Raw genomic sequence first — 21212 nt, forward strand, 5'->3', positions numbered from 1 at the left:
CTTTTTCTTCCTCCAACTTAAAAGGAAAAAAAATAAAATCTATAAACTTCTCTATATAAAAAGAATCCCAAGATTTTATATATATATATATATATATATATTATTCAAGCAATAGTGTAAACTTTATGTCAGTGAACATATATCTTTTAATATATTTCTGTAATGTTTCTCATTGGTGTAAAATTTCATGTATCTGTGTAACTAAATAATATGCAACCCATACACAAAATGGTACATGGACCAGATAATCAGTGCTGGCCTGTTCTCTTCTACCAAGGTACATGCTACTTAAAAAGGAGACAATTTGAAGTGGCAAAAATTGATATACTGTGATTCACTTCCATTCACATGATTGCAAAATTGAAGAGTCACGTTAGGCAACTGACTGCAACACTATCTGATTCAGATAACACTTTAGTACCCATAAAAAGTCACTGCCAACATAATTTAGTCTGTCTAGTCACTTTCTGCCCCACTGCATCCCCCTAAGATTATAGAATGGATACGGAGAGCTCAGCCAGAGTAATCTGAAACAACACTCTGTAACTGACATGCATAAGAATATATATATATATATATATGTATATATGAACACTCTCTGCATTACACAGGAACATATATATGTGCAAAAATGTGTTTATGTAAAAGAAAACTTCAAATCAATCTTTGCGATTGTTAGATATTTGCAACATAAAAATAACCCCAATTGAACTCAGGTTGCTAATATAGCAGTAAAAGCTGCAAATAAAGTGCAATTTATCACAGAGTTCTTACAGTGTACTGCATGGTTATCAGTAAAACATATGATACATAGTTTTATTTGTACATGTAAACAAATAATACCTGTAAATTTCTGCAGCCATTCAGAGGTCTGTAGCGTTGATATATTCAAAGCATGCTATATGTGCCTCAGTCTGTTCATTTGATTATGTAGCATTTTATTAAATGAGTTCCTGGTAATAATATTAACTGTAGACTTACCCTGGCATTGGTCCATTTCCAGCAAGACTATAAACTTGACGAGGATTTAAAAGGTACTGAAATTTTCTATAAATTCTGAAGAAGTAAAAAAGACAAAGAAAAATATTTACTTACATGTTTTTTTTCATTTACTTTGTGTTTTTTTTTTTTTAGCTGTCAACCAAACAGTTAAAAAGTTAACATCTACTGTGATGATTTGAATGCAGGATGTCATTTATAAAAATAAATAAATAAAAACAGTTATAATTTATACAGACTGTATATTGTGGGCATAAAATTAAGACAGATGTGCTACAAGCTATTTACAATTCAAATGCCATATATAATGATAGAAGAAAAAAAAGATAAGGAAAGACCCAAGAAAAGGCGAGTTAAAAAAAAAAAAAGACTTTGAAAGAACCCTGTTAATTGTTGAACTAACTGCATGGAAAAGGATATGTATCCCTGAATTTATAGCTAACACAAAATTAAAAGCCTAATTAATTGCAAAAGTAAACTGACTCTGTCACCCACCAAAAATGTCCCCATAGGTTGAACAACATTCTGATAAAGCAAATCAATTGTCAACTCATTAACTCAATCTAACTCTAGAATTTACACTTCCTTTCGATTATACTGAAATGGGAAGAAAAAAAAAAAAGAACAAGATTCAAACACATTGTTTAAGTTACTTAAAGTACACTTAACTTAAAATTATATAAATAATAGAAGGGAACTGATAAGCAGGAAAAGCTTTGCCCTATCCCATAAGGAACTCCCAGAAAATCTTTCCTTATATGGTAAAATATTTCCAAAAATATTACTTTGCAAATATGAGGTTAATTGTACTAAAAGTATTACAAATGTATTGTTTCTTCATTAAGAGCACTAGAAATGTATTTTCCCACATTGAGGACAATGTGGTATCTGCACAACTTCTTATACATGAAAGTTTGAGCTCTGAATAAATGAAAACATACCTGGGATCTATGACAATGGCTTGAATTACAACCCCTTGTCTCCTGCTTTTAACTTTAATGCTAATGTACTCAAGCTACTTCATATTTTAATATTTTTAAGAAAACAGTAATTGTTTTTTCCACTGAAATATCTCTTCCTTTCTTTTTACTGCCTTAAATAAAATAGAAGCATAACAAGAGTTGAATTTATCTTAAAATGGCCACATAGTTTCAAATTCAGGAAAATAAAACCGTCTAGACACAATCTATGTGCACATTGAGGGATTTAAAAAAATAGAAATACATAATTTATCAGGTTAGGTGGAAGACAAGGATGTAAGAATACTGAATACAAACAAATTTTTAATTATCTGTAAAATTGCCAAATTGGAACATTTTCTTAACTTCTCAATTATTTAGTGATATCAGGTTCTTCATGAAGTACTATGTTCAAACACACTCAACACAGTCTATTCCTGATGTCATTCATGATAGAAAAAATCAGTATGAAATGACTGGTTTCGCTTTGCTAGCATGCACATCGTTGCCAACCGTTGTGATGACAACTGAATCAGACATTTGACAGTGGGATTACAACACAGTATATTTCTATGTCATATGCAGTATCTTATTGATGTAAAAAGATCCTACTTTTTTTTTTTTTTTTTTAGTTAGTATGTGTAAATTGCTTCTCTGTGACATAGGATTTAACCTGGTCAAAGGGTCAGCTAATTTAACCTGTGTAGCTGAACAGGAATTCTTGAACAGTATTGTTAGCAAGTCCTAAAGGCTTAAGTGAGTTATTTACCTTAAGATTAGGTGCTACAAAACACAGACATTACCTAAAGCTCACAGTACTGTTGTCAGGTATCAGTGAAATGCTATAAAAATCTTTCTAGTAAAGACAGAGCCAAATCCTATCTCTAGATCCTATCTTTAGCCAAAAACCTGGAAGTCCACCCGCAGTAATGAAGACTACATTGAATCCTACGTGAATCATTACATGCCTTCCACAGGTACTAGTTGAACATCAATACCAGATAATCACTTTCTGACGACTCACTGCATATGTCACATCATGCTTTAAGTTATCATAACATATTTATATATGCTAGTCTGTGTAAAATTCATAACTTGATGATTCATATCAGTTCATATTAACGAAGAAGAAGAAATTGTCTATAAATGTTTGTCTTCATATTAAAGTGTAACTAGACCTGACAGTGTGGGCCATTCAAGACTAGGAAATGGGTGGTAATTTAGCCTTCCAGTTTTATGTTTGTGGTACCAAAATGCCTACTTGTTTCTAGATGTGTTGCTTCTGCTTGTAAGGAAGGGATTGGACATGGTTGCTTTATGACTGAAGATTTGTTGAAAGCCATGAGACAGAACACTGGGTAATGCCAAAAGACAGCTTTTTGTGACAGAGTGCAATTCCATGAACAAAGCCAGTTTATTAACCTACCACAGGTCACTGCGACCTCCAGCTTGTTCTAAACCCTATGACTCAGCTTACCAACAAACAAGTGTTTCTGTAACTGCTAATGGGGATATTCTGTGGTAACTAACAAATTTGAGCTAAAATTGAAATCTTCAGAAAAGTTTCTCTGTTGTCATTCCTCCCCACACACACACTTAAATCATGCCCCTGATCTCATATAAACCCCAAAAACAGCTGCACTAGCATAGCTGAGGAGGCAGAAAATTACAGCAGAAGTGGCCAAGAGAACTGGGATTATCCATGAACAGCTTTGCTGCTGAAGATAATACTCCTGATTGCATCTGACTGCTTGGGATGAGTTCGACTGAGCTACCTTCCAAACTAATAAAATCATTCCTTCAGAGGGAGAAAAGAAATAGACAGAAACCTGTTGGCAATTCAAAACTGGTAGTAAAGTTGCCTGCACCAGGGAAAAAGCTGGCCATAGCAGTCAGTACCTTGTGCCAACTGGGGGATGTATCCTTTCAATCATCTGGGGGATGATGATTCAGGATGTCATCACTTTAGGCTTGATTTATCTTTAATGACAGAGAACAAAGAAGCCAAGGCCTCCACCCCAAAAGTAAAAGAATGCTAGTGATCTCTCCTAGATATAAAACATTTCAAAAAGATCATTTGAAACCGCTTCTATATTTTGTCTCAGTGTTAAATGAAAGATTAGAAATCTAGATTAGTCATACGGTAGGAGGGAAGAGCTACTCTGAACCAAAGTTATTTGAAAACAACAAAGGTCAAAGACATCATCAACCTGTACTGCACAGATACTACATGTAGAGTCAGCAGGAAACATCAGTTTATGGAAGCTGATCTCCAGTTCATCCAACCGCACATTTGTCAAGGAAACAATTGTTTAAACTCACCTGCTGGTCAGGTAAATAGATTGGAAAATGGGGAAGGGCAAAACAAAGTAATGAGTATGGCAAAACATCAGCATGATTTAGAAGCACTCTTATGTGAGAAGCACTACCCTTAACAATAACAGTATTTAGAAGCACTACATGCCTTAACTAGTTGCCAGTTGTATATATATATTCTTTCTGTTGAAATCAAATATTTTGTCAATGAGGCACTAAATTCATCCATTCTATTCACAGAATATTGAAAGCTGCTGTCTTGATGAGTTACAACTTAGTTACAACTTAAACTCAGACATACAGGAATGCTAGCTATAGGATGAAATGAAAATACTGCTTTTTTTTTGCCTTTTTTTTTTCTGACTAAATGACCTGAAATGTCCATTTTATGCACACTTACTGAGAACATGTTACAGTGGGATGTGTCTGGAGGAAGATATCTGATTGGCTTTGCTGAACCAGTCCAAACTCATTTTTAATTAAAATCTGTTTGTGGCGTATGAGTGTTAAACTCATCAACTTTAATTCCAATTTGTTACTTTCTCCATAATAAACATTAAATTACACTTCTGCTCTAATTTGTTATGTATATACAGACTACACATTGTACTAAATTGTTTAAATCAAAAAAAAAAACCAAACTTGTTTAAATTCATTTGCATTTCAGGTGATGGGCACTAATATTAATATCTTTATTTAGAAGAAAGTACATCTGGATTATTTTCATAGTACTCTATTTTTCAATAAACCCTGAAAACCATAGCATTATTTTTTAAAAGATGAATCTGCTCATGAAGAACATGATATTTATCACTATACCTTTTGCAAAACTCTGTCTTTCTAACATAATTCAAGTTTTAAAATACATTGATATGATAATCTATTGTAGAGAAAGTACTTTTGTGTTCTGAATGCATTCTTTCTACACATTCATTTCCCATCACCCATCTGTTTCAACTCTCAAAAACCACAACTGAAGCATCTAACTTTGTTTACCTTAAAGAGATCCTCAGTTTTCTTCCTTTGCATTTTAGAAATTTGGGGAAGGGAAAAAAGAAAACAAAAAAAAAGTAAAATACAAAAAGAAGTGGCAAGAGTATTATTGGGGAAGTGCATTTATTTAACTGGTTGTCAGATGGATGCATGCATGCTCTGTAAGACTAAGGGCAATGAAATGGGTTGGGTTACCATATGGCAAGGCATAAAATCTCATATGGGGAACTGTGGGGAACACTGGAGTCTTGACAGTATCTGCAATAACCTTTCTGCATTCAATGAAAGTCAATTAGAAATCATAACTTCATTTATTGTGATCTCTCAAATACAGAAAATCCTAAGTAAAGAATGAAGAGCAGCTCCCAGAAAAAGATCACCTTGATCTAAATAAGTCAAGATAATGACATTCTCATCTACAAAAATAAGGGTGGTTGGTTTTTGGGGGGTGGGGTGTCATCTGGTCACCCTCCTCCCTGTTGTGAAAATCATGCTTTTGTTGCAACTTGTCCTCTACTCCTAGCTCAGGTTTCTCAATACCTGACCAGGTTGCAAAATCACTATAATCAAAAAGCCTGGTGAGTCATCATGACTGTTCATCTTACAAAGCTATTTTTGTATTGAAATGTATTATGATTTTACTTTTCACTACATAAAATGTCCAAAATACTTTGGGGAGGAAGGTACTCCTCCTGCCTTTTTAGTTGCTGACTGTACAGCAGCCAGGTAAAAATCAGGAAAAGTTAAAAATATATATATATAAAATATATAAATAAATAAATATATATATATATCACATATACACTGTTCCCTGAAAATGTTTTCTTCCCTGAGGTTAAAACTACAAGTCAATATGTAGTCTTAACATCCTTATTTTATCATTGTACTATGTTATTTGTATTGATATGAAAAGATAGCACTTAAAAGGTAGAAGGTAACACCTCATAAAATATTCCACAAGTGGAAGACTACTCAATTTTTATATTTTTAAATGTTTTTGAATCTAGTTTTAGATCAAATCATGAGATAATACCTCTTTCTGGTGAATGACGAGATATGTCTACATGACTATGTAGTTGACCTTTTGTTGTGTTTCTTCCAACACAGAAATACTGAGTGCAACCTGGACACATTAGTATGCAATTTAACATTATTTTGTGTGGCATCAAAGCCAATTTAGGAGATTCTCATACTTCACTATGTCTACCAATTGTTGGCTGCCCTCATGCTATACACTTCAGTATGCAATGACACCTATAAGTAATGATGTTAGTGAATTATGTGTGTATAAGTCATTATTTTATTTTTTTTTTTAAAGTCATCTGACTTCTGTGATCTGTATGGCACAAATAACAGTTTCATTAATAAAAACTGAAAAGTGTCAGACTGCAATAAGTGAATGGAAATAAGAGTTTGGACAAGGGATACAGTTTTAAATTTACTTTTACCCTAGAGAATATCTAACATTACATGACATCCTTTGTATACATTAAACCCATTCAGATAGTGACCAATTCTGAGCTGGGAACTGAAAGCTGTAAAACAGCATTTCATTAACTTGTGTATAAGACTATAACTATATTAAGTGTAGCTCTCAATTCTACCTCTCAACTAGATACTTCCAGACTGGATCCCTTATCTACTCACTTCACATATGTACTGTAAGAAAGACAAGCTGAGTGCTACCGCATTACCCCCAACAATGCTCCTGTCTCACTACAATGTCTGAAACAAGAATAAATGTTCATGTTGTAAGTGTCACCTGTTGGCTCGTAGTGTATTGTCATGATTGCAAAGGCAAGTTTTTGAAATTGTTTATAGTGAATCTTTTAGATTAACTGCTTTCACATGTTGTTGGCATTGCTCATATCTAGGTATAGGGGTATAGGTATATCTAGGTACATCTAGGTATATATAGCTATATATAGGTATATCTAGGTACAGGGTTCAAATGATCAGCTCATAAATTATAACATCTTCTTTCAGAGGTCTTCACGTGCAGTTTTGGTTAAATGTTGTTCAGCTCTTAGAATTGTCCTAACAGCTACTTAGTAGGATTTAGTCCCTTTTGTTGGTTTACTTTAAGAGACACTCTTTGAAATAAGTTATCTAGTGGAATAAGTGGGAAAAGAGGTAGGGGAAGCTGACATATTTGTTTGATTCCAAGCTTTAGAAACAGACTGAATCCCTTCTTTTTGGGTATCCACATCACCCAGTATCCACACTTGTCATCTTCAGCCTGATCTTGACCAAAAGACTGTAAACTTTTTCTAGGTTTGAAGGATAAATTATAGCACTGACATCGTAAGGTAGGCTATAAAAATCTATGGATTTGCGTGTTGTTCAAAAATGACCAATGATGTTATCACCTACTTGTGATTCTAAAGTACACCGAAAAATCAACACTTCTAATAGCGTTTGAAGAACAGTTACAGCAGGAAAATGTTACCTACCTCTGTTTTATCATACCTCTGATACACTACCATTTGAGCATAAACTTCAGCATTTTGAATTCAAATCAATGTAGTTACTGACATATAAAGTTAGGCATATCTTTAACGTTTGTGTGACTGGACTTTAATATTTCAACCGATTGTCAGAATGCTTCCTATGAACAGAAACCAACAAGTTTCTTCACTATAGGAAGAGTGACTTCCTACACTCTTCACTTATGGAGAGACTGGAGAATCTATTTACTAATCTCTGAAAGGCCAGTCATACGTTAAAAAACAGAATACTACTTCCAATTTAAATTATTGGACTTTCTGCATAATTATAACAGAAATTAAAAGAAAACTGATTTAATTTCAAAGTTACTATATACAAAGTCAAAATGTAACAAATCATCTTCATGCAAATCACACTAAACCATACACTGAATATAGATACTCTCCTGATATTAAATGAAACTTGCATAGAGCTCATTCTAGTTTTTAACAATAGAATTTATAACTGCATGCTAGTTTTGTACATCTTATAAACAGGGCAATGGGATGTCAAAATGTGAGGCATAACAGAATAAAATAACGGAATAAAACTCCTATTTTGGATTTCTTTTTATACATAAAACTTAAAAAATCATTTTCAAACATATGACATAAATCAAATGAGAGAGAATTAGCATTACCTTTCTCCTTGTTTCCCACCACTTTTAGGATTGACAAAAACTAAAAGTGGATGAGTGCCTGGAACTGGAGTGATCTAAAAGAGGAATAACACAGCCACTCATTAGTGCCATGTATCATTCTTTTTTTCTTTTTTTTTTTTCTTTTTTTAAATCTATAGTAGACAGAAAATTAAACGCTTAATGCAAACTCTATGTTATGCTGTATAATCTATTTGGAAGAATACGATTTGCAATATTCCTAACTTTCTTAATTTGCCACAAATTACAAGTGCGATATATATGTATATATATATGTACATATATATATATACACACATATTTAATGCTAGCTGTCTGTCTTATAGCTGTAATGCCATTTTAACCTGTAACTCCATTGAAACCAATACTGATATGTAGGTTATATCCATCAACAGAGAAGAAAACTTCAAATGCAAGACATACATTATTGATTCTGAAAAAAAGAATAATTTCCTGGAGGGAAGCCATGAAGAAATTGTATTTTGTAGTGAGAAGAAGAAATAATGCTATACTACTCTAAACATGAAATACTGCAACATGAAATCTTAAACCCAATACTTTTTTTATTATTATTTTAACAAATGACAGAAACTGCGATATTTGACATGATATGAATTCACACATCTTTAAAAATATATCAAACATAATAATAATCAGTTCCTTTAAAAAGCTCAGAAAGCCGGAAAACTTAAAAAGGAAAGAAGATGACAAAATGTGAAGGAAGGACAAAGATTTAAAAACTAGCACCTTCCTTAAAAGTAATAATAATAATTTCAGATTGCTGTAAGACATGGGTGTTCACTGACATTGCTCCAGACTTTGAAGAATGTAAGAAACTTACAGCAGATTAAGATCTCTCTCTAGCATTTGCTTTTTAAAAAACAGTTAGATTATTCATACAAACGAAAATAATACGAGAATGTTTAAAAGCATGCTAAAAAGCACACTAAAAGTTTAAAGTCAACATCTCTAGAGTCACACACTAACAGCTTCAGAGATGATAAAGCTTAGACTGTCTCTGCTTCAAAATGATATATTGAAAGTTCTTGCACCGAATCCATATTCGTAATTGCTGAAACAACAGAATCTTTTCAACTGAAGATTTCACAAAACATAATTTAAGGCAGCAGCAAAAAACATGTTATCTGAGTCCTATAGGCATCCTATAAGCATAGGCATATAGTCCTAACAAGCACCTGAAAGAAATTTTCTTCTAGTAGCACTAGAATTTCAGCATTACCGTGTGGACTCCATCCATAACTTCATAAACAACTGATCCTATTCAGATCATATATACATCAAGTAATAAGGAAAAATTCCAGCAAACTCTGGAATTAAACCTAACATAAAACCAAGCCTGCACCACATTCTGTCACAGTATACTGTTTCAGTACATTTGTGTATGTTGAAACATATATCAAGTTGCAGGATATAGTGAAATTTGTCACATATTTAATTTTTATCTACTGTTTTAATCAATTTTAGTTATTTAGCCAATTCCCATGATGTTTGTTCCTGTGAACTAAGTGTAAACCAATGGTGCTCATTGTGACAGAGATGGAGTACCTACTGAAATCCCTCAGGACGCAGGTTAATTAATGAGACTCATCCTAAGGTTATACATGATCTATTACTTCCTCTAATTAGAAATAATAATCCTGATCATTATGCTGGTTAGTTAGAAAGAAGTAAGATGAATGGGTTTAACTATGATTAATTGTCTTTAAGTTGTGCAGATCTCCACTGCCACTAAGTTAATCTGCTCATTGCTGCTTGATAGAAGGAAGGTTTGGTCATGATATTTTCTCAATGAAAACTAAAAAATGAATTTCTCTCTCTTCTATATCTTTTATTTCAAACCTTTATCATATTAAAACAAGTAGGTTTAGGACCATCCTATATCCATCTATCTATCTATTTATCTATCTACCTAATCTAATAGTTTGTTTTCAATTCCAAAATAATGTCTCTTTCAATTATTTTTTTACAGCTCTTCTAAACTACTTTTCTAAATAATGTAGACTTTTCCATATAATACACAACACAACTAAAGATTTAGATTAAATTGTAACATTTTCAGGTCTTAATTTATCATGACTTAAAGACAATCTCTATGAAGTTATGAGACAACTGACTTAAAGTTTTTGGGAACATCTGTGGAAAAAAAAAAGTTTACGGACAAATTAGACAAATTATATCAAATTATATACAGCTTCACCATATTTAAAACAGAGGTTTTACAGGGGTAGTACAAGGATTTGTTAGGTATCTTGAAAAAGGTTCCAAATTATTTTTCTTAGAAATTACTGAAGATCATGTGAAAATGAGAACATGCTTGCAAAATCAAATTGCTTACTATAGGATTATAGCAGTATGCTTTGCCCAGCTATGGAAGAATTAGAGTAGCATACTTTTATCAGCTACAGAAACTTTTTTTGCTCCAGACAACCTTTAGGAAAAATACTAACAGTAATTGTCAATTGTATTTATGGAGTCTTACATCATTGTGGAAGATGTTCCTGAATTATACAATCTGTGAGCGAAGAAAACTTCAACAGTTTCACTGATCTCAGCCTTTCACTGTGGTATCCTCCGGGATCCAATCAGCCTTTACAATGACCAGGCTTATCATTACTGATACCAATCAAAAATTTAATACTTGGTGATAAGATGGATTCTTACTACTCCTTATAAATCTTATTTAACAAAGACTACAGTAAAATCAGCAAATTAAAGACACCTTTGCAGAATTATTTCTGAAGTTACCACTATGACAGTATTATACTGTGCAATATTTTATAGATTACAAAAAAATACCAAGCACTCCAGAAAACACCTCAAATCCATTCAATTATCATTACCTTCTTAGTCCTCACTCTATCTTTATCTCCTTCACAAAGAATAATAAACAAAAACAATAATGAATCCTAAGCTTTGCATTCATCATGGAAAGAGAAGATGGAATACAAATTTTGGCTCACAGAAACAAGATTAAAGTACATCTCATGCCTGAAAGCAGTTTTTAATAACTTCATGTTGTGTGTGAAAGAGTCAGTGGTGGTAAGAAATTACTATTCTGAACAAACCAGGCACTGTATTCCAGGTACTGTATCCCATGAGTGTGAAATAGAGACCTGGATATCCCTGAAAACGTTCTGTGACCATAAGCTATCAAATGCAGGGGGTAGAAACAAAATTCATGATGATACATGGTGCTGCTACCAAAATGAGATTCCAAAGATGACCTAGAGCAGTTGTGTTCACTGGAAGTGCAAAGATATCAACCAAGAGTTAGAAAATTGTGTGCTTCCTCTAGCACCATTTTATTTGAACAACTACTTGCACTGTGTCTGATTAGACAGACCTTAAGTATTCTGTTAATACATACTCTGCCCCTTTTGCTTCATGCTCTATCTGTCCTAAATAATGTGAACAGTAATGCAGCCTGTGAGGATGGCAGGTATTTGAAGAGAGCCTTGAGAGCCATGGATAATAACAAACATAATATCATAGGAGGCTATAAATGTGACTGCATAAGTTTTAGTGTTTACTTGTTGTTGGTTTTTTGTTTTTTTTTTTGAGTTGTCATACGAAGAATGTTTCACTAATCTAAAAAGATGAAACAATAAAATATGTCTTTCTATTCAGACACAATAAGCAGACACAATAAGGTATATAATGAAAGGTTATAAGTTATTCAGCATTTGATCTATGATAATGAGATCACCTTTTACATTTTACTGAACCTCAATTGTAGCACATCAGAAGATAGACAGAACAGTCAAATAGGTATAATAAATGATTATTACATTGTTAACATAATGATCATTTAACTCCTGAGGAAATCAAGAAGAGGCATCACATACATGAAAGTTGACTTTACTCAAAACTACTCGTATCTCAAGGGAAAGAAGTCAAGCAATTCAGGCAGTGCTTCTGGTAAACCTGTAAGTAACCTCCTGACAATAACATTGGCTTATCAATCACACATGATTTTTCCTTCCAAATAGAAGAGTCTTTGATTTTTATTCTAGATATATTACTAGTACCAAACTACTGAACCAAACTTGGCTTTCTCAACCTTTTATTTTGATGTGCAAAATACCATACTTTGAAATACCTGGATGAATAACATCCTTGAAATTTAATCTATCCATCTGTTTGTTAAAAGGTCCAAATGAGAAGAGTCAACACTAATCAAGCCATAGACCGAAATTTATAATGTGAATTCACACAATGTTTCATGATAAATACTGAAAACATCAAGCTTAGCTTCACCCACAATACAAGTGTTTTAGAGCTATTTTGCACTCCCCCTTTAACATCCCAGGAATTCCTATCAACCACACAAAAAACAGAGGATTTACGTAGAAACAAGAATTTACCTTATTCTTATATTTTTAATATATAATACTGCAATAGTAGAGGAATGAATGTATAGGAAAAAGATTGTTCACTCTACTGTTGCCGTCATATACATATCTTCTTAAAATTAAAATAACAATAATCACACCTGAAGACCTTGTCCATCTACGGTGACGGAATTTGCTCTTTGCATTTTGTTTCGTTCTCCCAGTTTGTTCATTTGCTGGGGACAACCCTTCTCTTTTTTCACTGTTGCCTGTCTTTCCTTCAGGAAAAAAAATAGGAAAAAAAAAAAAAAGAGAAAGAAAATGGAACATTTTAACACGTTATATAATTCTATTCAACTGTAACTAAGACTGTTCCTCTATAGAGGTTGTTTTTTGACTAGAGAGCAATGTCAGATTCTGCTTTAATGAAAACGAGATCTCAGTCAAGTTACTACACAATGTCTGTCCACTTCACATAACATCTATCTATGTGCCTGGACATTCCACAATGACTAGGCAGCAGATGGATGAAAGTGTGCAGTCACAATACAAATTAATGTGATGTGAAGATAATCTGACATTACCAGGTCCAGGTTGGCATTCTGAAAACTGGAAAGCCAATCATATTTAATAGTTTAACAAGCACAGTGATAACGGATCAGTAATTTTTCAAAATCTCTTCCCAATTGCTAGCAAAGGTTAGATGCTTTAAGAGTACTTTACCGCTTATGGAAAAATATACTTGTTCTAAATGTACCGTAGTCATTTGACTGTCTTTAAGAGTTTGAACTTTAAAGCAGCTTTTTATAAAACACATGTTTTGTATCAGAAATAAATCAGTGGAAGTTCTAATTCTACATCAGATTCTAAGCAACTGGCAACTTTTGATGCTGATACACAGCAGATGAAAGATGAAAGCTCAGAAGTATGTTGTTGTAATCATAATTTCAATTGTTGTCAGGTCATTTCAGAAAACTCTGAAAACAAAACAAAGCAAACAAACAAACAATTGCCCTTGCTCTTTGTATCTCATTTCTCCTATTTATAAACTGCTCCCAGCATGTCCTTTCAGCTTGTCCAAAAATGCACCATGCATTAAGACAGCAGATGTTTGTCAAATAGAATCAGCAAACCCAATCCTGACTGCACTCCAGTCACTTTCCTCACTTCTCAAGTGCAAGGAGGTTTTAAACTAGTCAGGGGATAGGGTTGCGACACTAAAATGGAACATGAAGGACACTGTTTCACCCCCTGCAATTGTACCCAGTCCATAGTTCATTAAATGTTACCATTTACATTCCACACCAGGCCAAATCCACCTCTGATAAAACCTAAGGGATTGCATAAGCAATTAATCCATGCCACTCTTTCTGCAGCAGTTTCAACTGGTTAAGAAACACTGTAACAGATTCCCTGGGAGGAATGGAATAACTCTCAGTTTAATACAGTGCCTTTCTAGCATCACCATAGCACAGATGTGGGCCATCACTGTTTTTATATCATCTTTGATTTCCTTAAATTTGGAAAACAACCCCGCTTCAATCTAGTCCTGATGCAAATAGTGGTCCAAGTCATCCCTGTCTGCTTTGGGTAGCAAATAAGGTGCTTTGCAGAACTTTGGCAATCTAATCACATTGTTTATAAAAGGACTGAAAAACTTATGTCACAGGAAAAAAAAATACTTCCTAAGAGGTTAGTTAACTGAACACTTGGATGTTTTCAATAACTTGACCATTTCAAAAGGAAGTCCAAGCATATAGACTACAATATTATTGCTTTAAAAAGAAAACAGTAGAAGCAACTAAAGCAACACATCTCAGCCCTAACCTTCAAAACTACCTAAGAAATCAGCAACCCTGCATTTATTTGTTTGATGATTATTAAAAAATAACTAGGACAAGACATCCATACCGAATAATGTTTGTGAACTAACACAAACATTTGTGTTAATTCACAAACATTAATGCACAATGATATTGGTTAGTGCCAATAGTCTGAGGACAGACAGTATGAAACTCCAGTGTGAAGGAAGCTTTATAACTCACTACATATGTAAAAGGTAGATTTGGAGTTTCAAACAATTTTGTGACTAACTACTCTTAAAAGTCAAGACATTTTAGATAAAGTGAGTATATAGTGTTAAACATAATTTAATATTACTTGAAGTTATATGGCCAAAACTCTCTCTTGTGTATTACAAAATATTCAGAAACCAAATCATATACCAGTAATGCAGACACATGGCTAGTACAAAACCATGATTCATAACAAAAATAATATAGATGGAGAGAGGGCTTTAAAAAGTCTAGATAAATGTTAAGCTAAAAACAAACAAACAAACAAACAAACAAAAAAACATATTTGTGACAGTTCAAAGAAAAAGATAACAGAAAGAAGCAGAAAACACCATTCAAGAGAGACCTTATAAAGGGTGGCACCAAAAACTGTCTTTAACTTAGAGGAAATGTATTTACACCTTGCTGAGAACTGTCTCTCCATAAAGGATGCCAATGACCAATACTGCTGTTATCCATCATTAATGAGCAAAATCTAGTAAAAATTACCTCAAAAAAAATTTTTGTCAGGATGCCTTCCACTATTTATATTACCTGTCCCATAAGCAAAACAATTGCTTGCCATACAGACCAAGACAGTTTCTCTTAAGCAGTGACTATGAAAAATTAGGCCATACACCTTACACAATATAAAGAAAAACATATTCATGATATATAATTCTCTGGAGAGTTATAAAAAATTAGATATGGATATTTGGTGTCATTATCCATGAAGGTCTACTTTCCAAAGAGAGCAAAAATAGTATTTCCTATCACCTCTCTCTTTTTACATATGATACCACAACATATGACACCATGTAGACTAAGTGCTCTCAGATTTCTGAGATATTCTAGATTTCCTAGTTACAGATCCCACATGTTTAGATGTGTCACACTAGTGAGGATCTGACTTCTAACTTATATGAAATAATACAATACTGTACAACCTGACTCTATAAAGTATTTCTATTAATGGAACACAAAAAGATTTACAGTTTCATTAAAAATACTCTTTTAAATTATCTTGTACTGATACTGTGTTTTATATATGAAATAGAAATATGGCTTTCTCATCCACCTGCACATAACTGAGTAACTTTCAGAAACTACATTATTAAGATATCCAAGGCTGTCAGGAATTAAACAGTGTAATTTTCTTATGAGATGATAACAGTTTAATAAAATCATATCTGGACAATATACCACAAGTTCTAGCAATGTTAAGACAAATTTGACATGCATGGAATAAATGGTTTTACAAATGCAAAAATTTATTTTTCAAGGTAAGAAATGTTTACACAACAATTATGCTGTATTTAATATCTTTTTTTTTTAAATCAAAGCGTACAAAATGATTATGTGTTTGTGAATCATTTTGTTTAGAGAACATGCATGAGGTTGATAGAGATACTGAATACAGCATTTTAAAAGCTATTGTACATTTTGATGGCTCAAAGAATTACACTTTTCTGTTCTTCTGGTATATGCCAGAGCACATACCTTTCAAAGTAGTATTTACCACAACACCAATCTTTTCCACCCATTTTTCCACCTCTCATGCCCTCATTTCTTCTCTTGAACTCTCACTTTGAAGTCACTATCTATTAACTGAGAGGAAGGAGTTTCTACCATTCAGAACTGCTCCAGAGATCACTGTCAGCTAAGACATCTATCCAATGATCTATCCAATTTTCATCCAAATAAGAATTAAAGAATTAATAAATGAAATATGGCCTTTCAAATGACAACACAGAACACCATGTCTAGATTTTTAGTTCAGCCCCAAAATGCACTGTTTAGCAAGAATAATGTACAGTATTATGATCTGTTAGTACTCGTGCCCACATGGATTCCTCCCATTACGCACCTCAGGGAGCAAACCTCCTAAAGTAGGTAGCGTCTGTTGGAAAAAGAGAATGTTAGACTGAAATACTGAACAGCTGGGATGGCAAAGGGCATGGTGAGAACTCTTGCAAGGAATGTTACCTTGCAGCAGTTGTACTCAACAACAAATGTACACAGTGGTTTTCTCTCTCCTTCTCCACCCCCCCCCCCCCCACACACACACATTTGCACAACCATAATCCCCCAGTGTTTTGGCTGTCATATTATGTAATTCATATTAATTGAATAATGTGTGGGATCATTTTATCAGCAGCTGAAAATATTAGAAAACCTCAGGTTTAAGAGTACTCCCTAAGTACCAAGCATCTTATTTTATTGTATGAAAGAATTATATTCTGAAGAATATACTATGTTCTTTCATATAGTAAAATGAGATGCTTGGTAGTTGGAGAGCACTCATAATCTTCTAAGTCTTTGAATCCTCATTCAAAGTAAGGAATCTTATTTAAAAAGCTTTCTTCTGCTACAGTGGACAAACTACACAACATTCATCCTCAAATAGTATTTCAACCCTTTTTTTGCATACACAGTTACAATCCTTACACAAAAGTGAGATTTAGAAATATCATATTCATGAAAAAACAGAACAGCAACTCATCGCTTACTAAGTAGCAATATGCTTGCATTTTAAAAGCTTTTATTCAATTTGTATGAATCTGTATTTTCTTAATTGTTTTGAACACAACTGAGATTTATTTAAAACATATTTTTTAAGAATTTATACACTAAGAAGAATTGTAAAACCCTTACTAAATAGTTAGTATCATTAAAGAATTTGTCAAGTAATTACTGAAAATTCTAGATGACTTCTGTATAATTACCTCTTTTATACCATATGCCTATGGATAAGACATATACTCAAAACTCCAAATCTGAAGTGGGGGTGCAAAAGACATATTGATCAGGAGAATCTAGTCATGGCAGATCAGATGGAATCCATAGAATCCCATGCAAAGGTATCCTCAAATATATACAGGAAGAAGATCATGGAAGTTTAAATATGTAACTTGAATACAAAACTGAAGTTCAGTGTTTTTTAAAGAAATTGGAGGAAGGTGAGGTTGATCTTTTTAAAAGTTTGCTCCATGATTCCTAGGAACTACTTTGTTTAAAGACCTGGGTTTCTCCAAGGGATACAAAAATTCTCCTTTAGTACGCAATGAAATATTAGATCAAATACTCCTAGACTGTCATTTTGTAAACCTATGTTGTATTCAAGAACCTGTTTAAAAAAATTCCATTCCATGTAATTTCTGTCCATATTTACACAATACCTGAAAAGAATCAAAGAGTCAGACAACCTGAAAACTAGAGAAAAACAACAAAAACAACATAAAACCTTAACAAACAAACAAAAAACCTGGAGAGCAATCATATCTATGATTTAGATGGAACTATGATTCAGATGTGCTAAAATAGTTACTTTATAAAATTATCACTGCATTTCCAGCTCTAACCATGTGTATACACTGATCGGCAGGTTCAATATTAGGACACCATATCATGATGCCTTGAAAGCTCACAGAGGTGTAGCTTTACATCCAAGGGCTAAAAGTATTCCTGTGGACAAGATTAGTGACCTACTCACTACCAAGAATAACTGTCCAGTGAGCTGCACATGCCTGAATTATAAAGGAAATATAAGAACTTCCAATTTACCTGAGAGCCATGGTAAGAAACATTTGCTATTAAATATATATATATATATGTCAGTCAGAAGGAGGTATCTTGTCACTCATAATACTGATACCAAAAACATGTGAAAAAGGACAATGCTATAATATATAATGCAGACTGTTATTTGAGAATACTCTCTAAAATAATTCTCTTGACAAAAAACAAGACTGCTTTGAACATGGAATCATTACATGGTGAGTTTATATACATTATGTTGCTTGCTTAATATATCTTAAATATGTAAAAATCACACAGAAAAATCACTATCGAGTACTTGTTATTTAGCATGTTGGCCTCAGTTTATTTAGTTGGTTGAAGATATCTTGCCTTATATTTTGCACCTGTTAAATATTAGCATCAATGTTCCCCAGCATTAGGACCAAGACTTATCATTTAACCTGCAACCTAAGATAAACTTGGACTATAGTAAGCAATTACATACACTGTCAAAGAAAGACAAAAGAGCTGCAAAACTATTTTAAAAATATACATACAAGTGCAAAGTCCTGCACCTGGCTTGGGGCAACCCCAAACATTAATACGGGGCAATGAGTGGATAAAGTGCAGCACTTTGAGAAGAATCTGGGGATACTGATGGATGAAAAACTGAACATGAGCCAGTAATGTGCACTTGCAGACCAGAAAGCCAATCAAGGGGTTGTGGGCTGCATCAAAAGAAGCATGGCCAGCAGATCGAGGGAGGTGATTCTTCCCCTCTGCTCCATTCTTGTGAGATCCTGCCTGGAGTACTGCATTCAGCTCTGGGGCCCCCAGCACAAGAAAAAACTATTAGAGTCTTTGATAGGGGGTTTAGGGATAGGACAAGGAGTAATGGCTTTAAACTAAAAGAAGGTAGGTTTAAATTAGATGTTAGGAAGAAGTTCTTTACTCAGAGAGTGGTGAGGCACTGGCACAGGTTGCCCAGAGAAGCTGTGGATGCCCCATCCCTGGAAGTGTTCAAGGCCACGTTGGATGGAGTTTTGAGCAACCTGGTCTAGTGGAAGGTGTCCTGCCCATGGCAGTGGGGTTGGAATTAGATGACCTTTAAGGTCCCTTTCAACCCAGACCATTTAGGATTTTATATGTTTCTCAGTGTGTGGAAATCTGGCTAATGAATATTAGGTAATGGCACAACAATTAAAACAGATTTAAAAAAAAATGGTTTTTTTTTTTTCCTTTTCAGATGCATATGATATTGCAGATTCAGTTCTCTGCAAATCTAAAACAGACTTGAAATATAATGGTGTGCTTATATACACTAAAAGCTTTTTCATTTCTTTGAAGTCAGAAGGAAATTAATAATTGCCCTGGAGGAAAATGTATCTTCCTAACTAATTATCTGTTTGGCAAACACAGTTCAATGTTAAAATAATAAGATGCTGATAAACTGAAATGGCAGCCATTCAATCATTTTAAGTTATATCTAGTTGCCGGCCCACAACTCATCACTACTGTCTGTCCCTAAGGTTATTCCTTACTCTCTCTCCTATTAGACTTCCATACACCCTTGCCTACACAGAATAGTTTGGGTTGGAAGAACCTTAAAGATTATTGTGTTCCACCCCGCCCTGCCACAGGCAGGGACACCTCCCACTAGACCAGGTTGCTCAGAGCCCCATCCAGCCTGGCCTTGAACACTTCCAGGGATGGGGCATCTACACCTTCTCTGGGCAGCCTGTTCCAGTGCCTCACCACTACTTTATAGTGAAAAATTTCTTCCTTATATCTAATCTAAACTTACTCTCTTTTAGTTTAGTTTCTTGCCTTATCACTACAATCCCTGACAAAGAATCCCTCCCCAGCTTTTCTGTAGGCCTCCTTTAGGTATTGGAAGGCCGCTATAAGGTCTCCCCAGAGCCTTCTCTACTCTAGGCTGAACAACTTCAAGTCCCTCAGCCTGTCTTCATAGGAGAGGTGCTCCAGCCCGCTCTTCATCTTTGTGGCCCCTCTGGACTCGCTCCAACAGGTCTATGTCCTTCTTGTGCTCGGGAGCCTAGAGCGGAATGCAGTACTGCAGGTGGTACTGCAAGTGGGGTCTCATAAGAGAAGAGAGGGAGAATCACCTCCCTCGACTTGCTGACCATCCTTCCTTTGATTCAGCCCAGGATAGGGTTGGCTTTCTGGGCTGCAAACACACACTGCCAGCTCATGCTGAGCTTCTCCATCAACCACAAACCCCAGGTCCTTCTCCTCAGGGCTGCTCTCAATCCATTCGCTGCCCAGCCTGTATTTGTGCTTGGGTCTGCCCCGACCCAGTTACAGGACATTGCACTCAGATTTGTGGAACTTCATGAACTTCATATATATTGAAATAACTGGTTTTGTGGTATCTAACAGCTTAATGCTTATGTTTCTGAACTCAGCTTCAAAGAATCTGGTTGCTCATAAACACGCTACACTGACTTTTCGCACTCCATGTTAAGCTTGGATTCAACTGAGTTAAAACTGATCTCTACTATAACAAAAACAAACGAATCATTTTGCAATTAAAAAACCTGTAAGAATCATAGAATGGCTCATATTGGAAGGGACCTTAAAGATCATCTAACTTCAGTCCCCCTGCTATAGACAGGGGTGCCACCCACTAGATCAGGTTGGCCAAGGCTCCATCCAGCCTGGCCTTTAAAACCTCCAAGGATGGGGCATCCACAACTTTTGGGGTTAAGAGGGGTTAAGAAGGCACATTCTTCAACCAACAACTGCTAATTCCCTTTTGCTCTCTCTGCATCTCTGCTTTCCTATGTAACATTTACCTATCTCACAGGAAATATAATACTAATACTAAATATAAATAATAATACTAAAATGTATG

The 21212-nt window shown here is 34.4% G+C and overlaps 1 protein-coding gene across 18 annotated transcripts in view; it reads right to left on the reverse strand.

The window, feature by feature from the left end:
* DGKB (diacylglycerol kinase beta) overlaps positions 1-21212 on the reverse strand; it is a 402831-nt gene that overhangs the window by 224061 nt on the left and 157558 nt on the right. For 15 of the 18 annotated variants that reach the window (XM_066991767.1, XM_066991771.1, XM_066991770.1 and 12 more), the window contains 4 exons: positions 16686-16718; positions 12926-13042; positions 8395-8468; positions 982-1056 (listed from right to left, as the gene is read on the reverse strand). In XM_066991767.1, coding sequence (XP_066847868.1) covers positions 982-1056; positions 8395-8468; positions 12926-13042; positions 16686-16718 — 299 coding nt within the window. The remainder of the gene's footprint in view (positions 1-981; positions 1057-8394; positions 8469-12925; positions 13043-16685; positions 16719-21212) is intronic. The other 3 variants (XM_066991774.1, XM_066991773.1, XM_066991769.1) reach the window with 1 other exon arrangement.

Source organism: Anser cygnoides, chromosome 2 (genome assembly GCF_040182565.1).
Source record: "Anser cygnoides isolate HZ-2024a breed goose chromosome 2, Taihu_goose_T2T_genome, whole genome shotgun sequence".
Taxonomy (NCBI): Eukaryota; Metazoa; Chordata; class Aves; order Anseriformes; family Anatidae; genus Anser; species Anser cygnoides.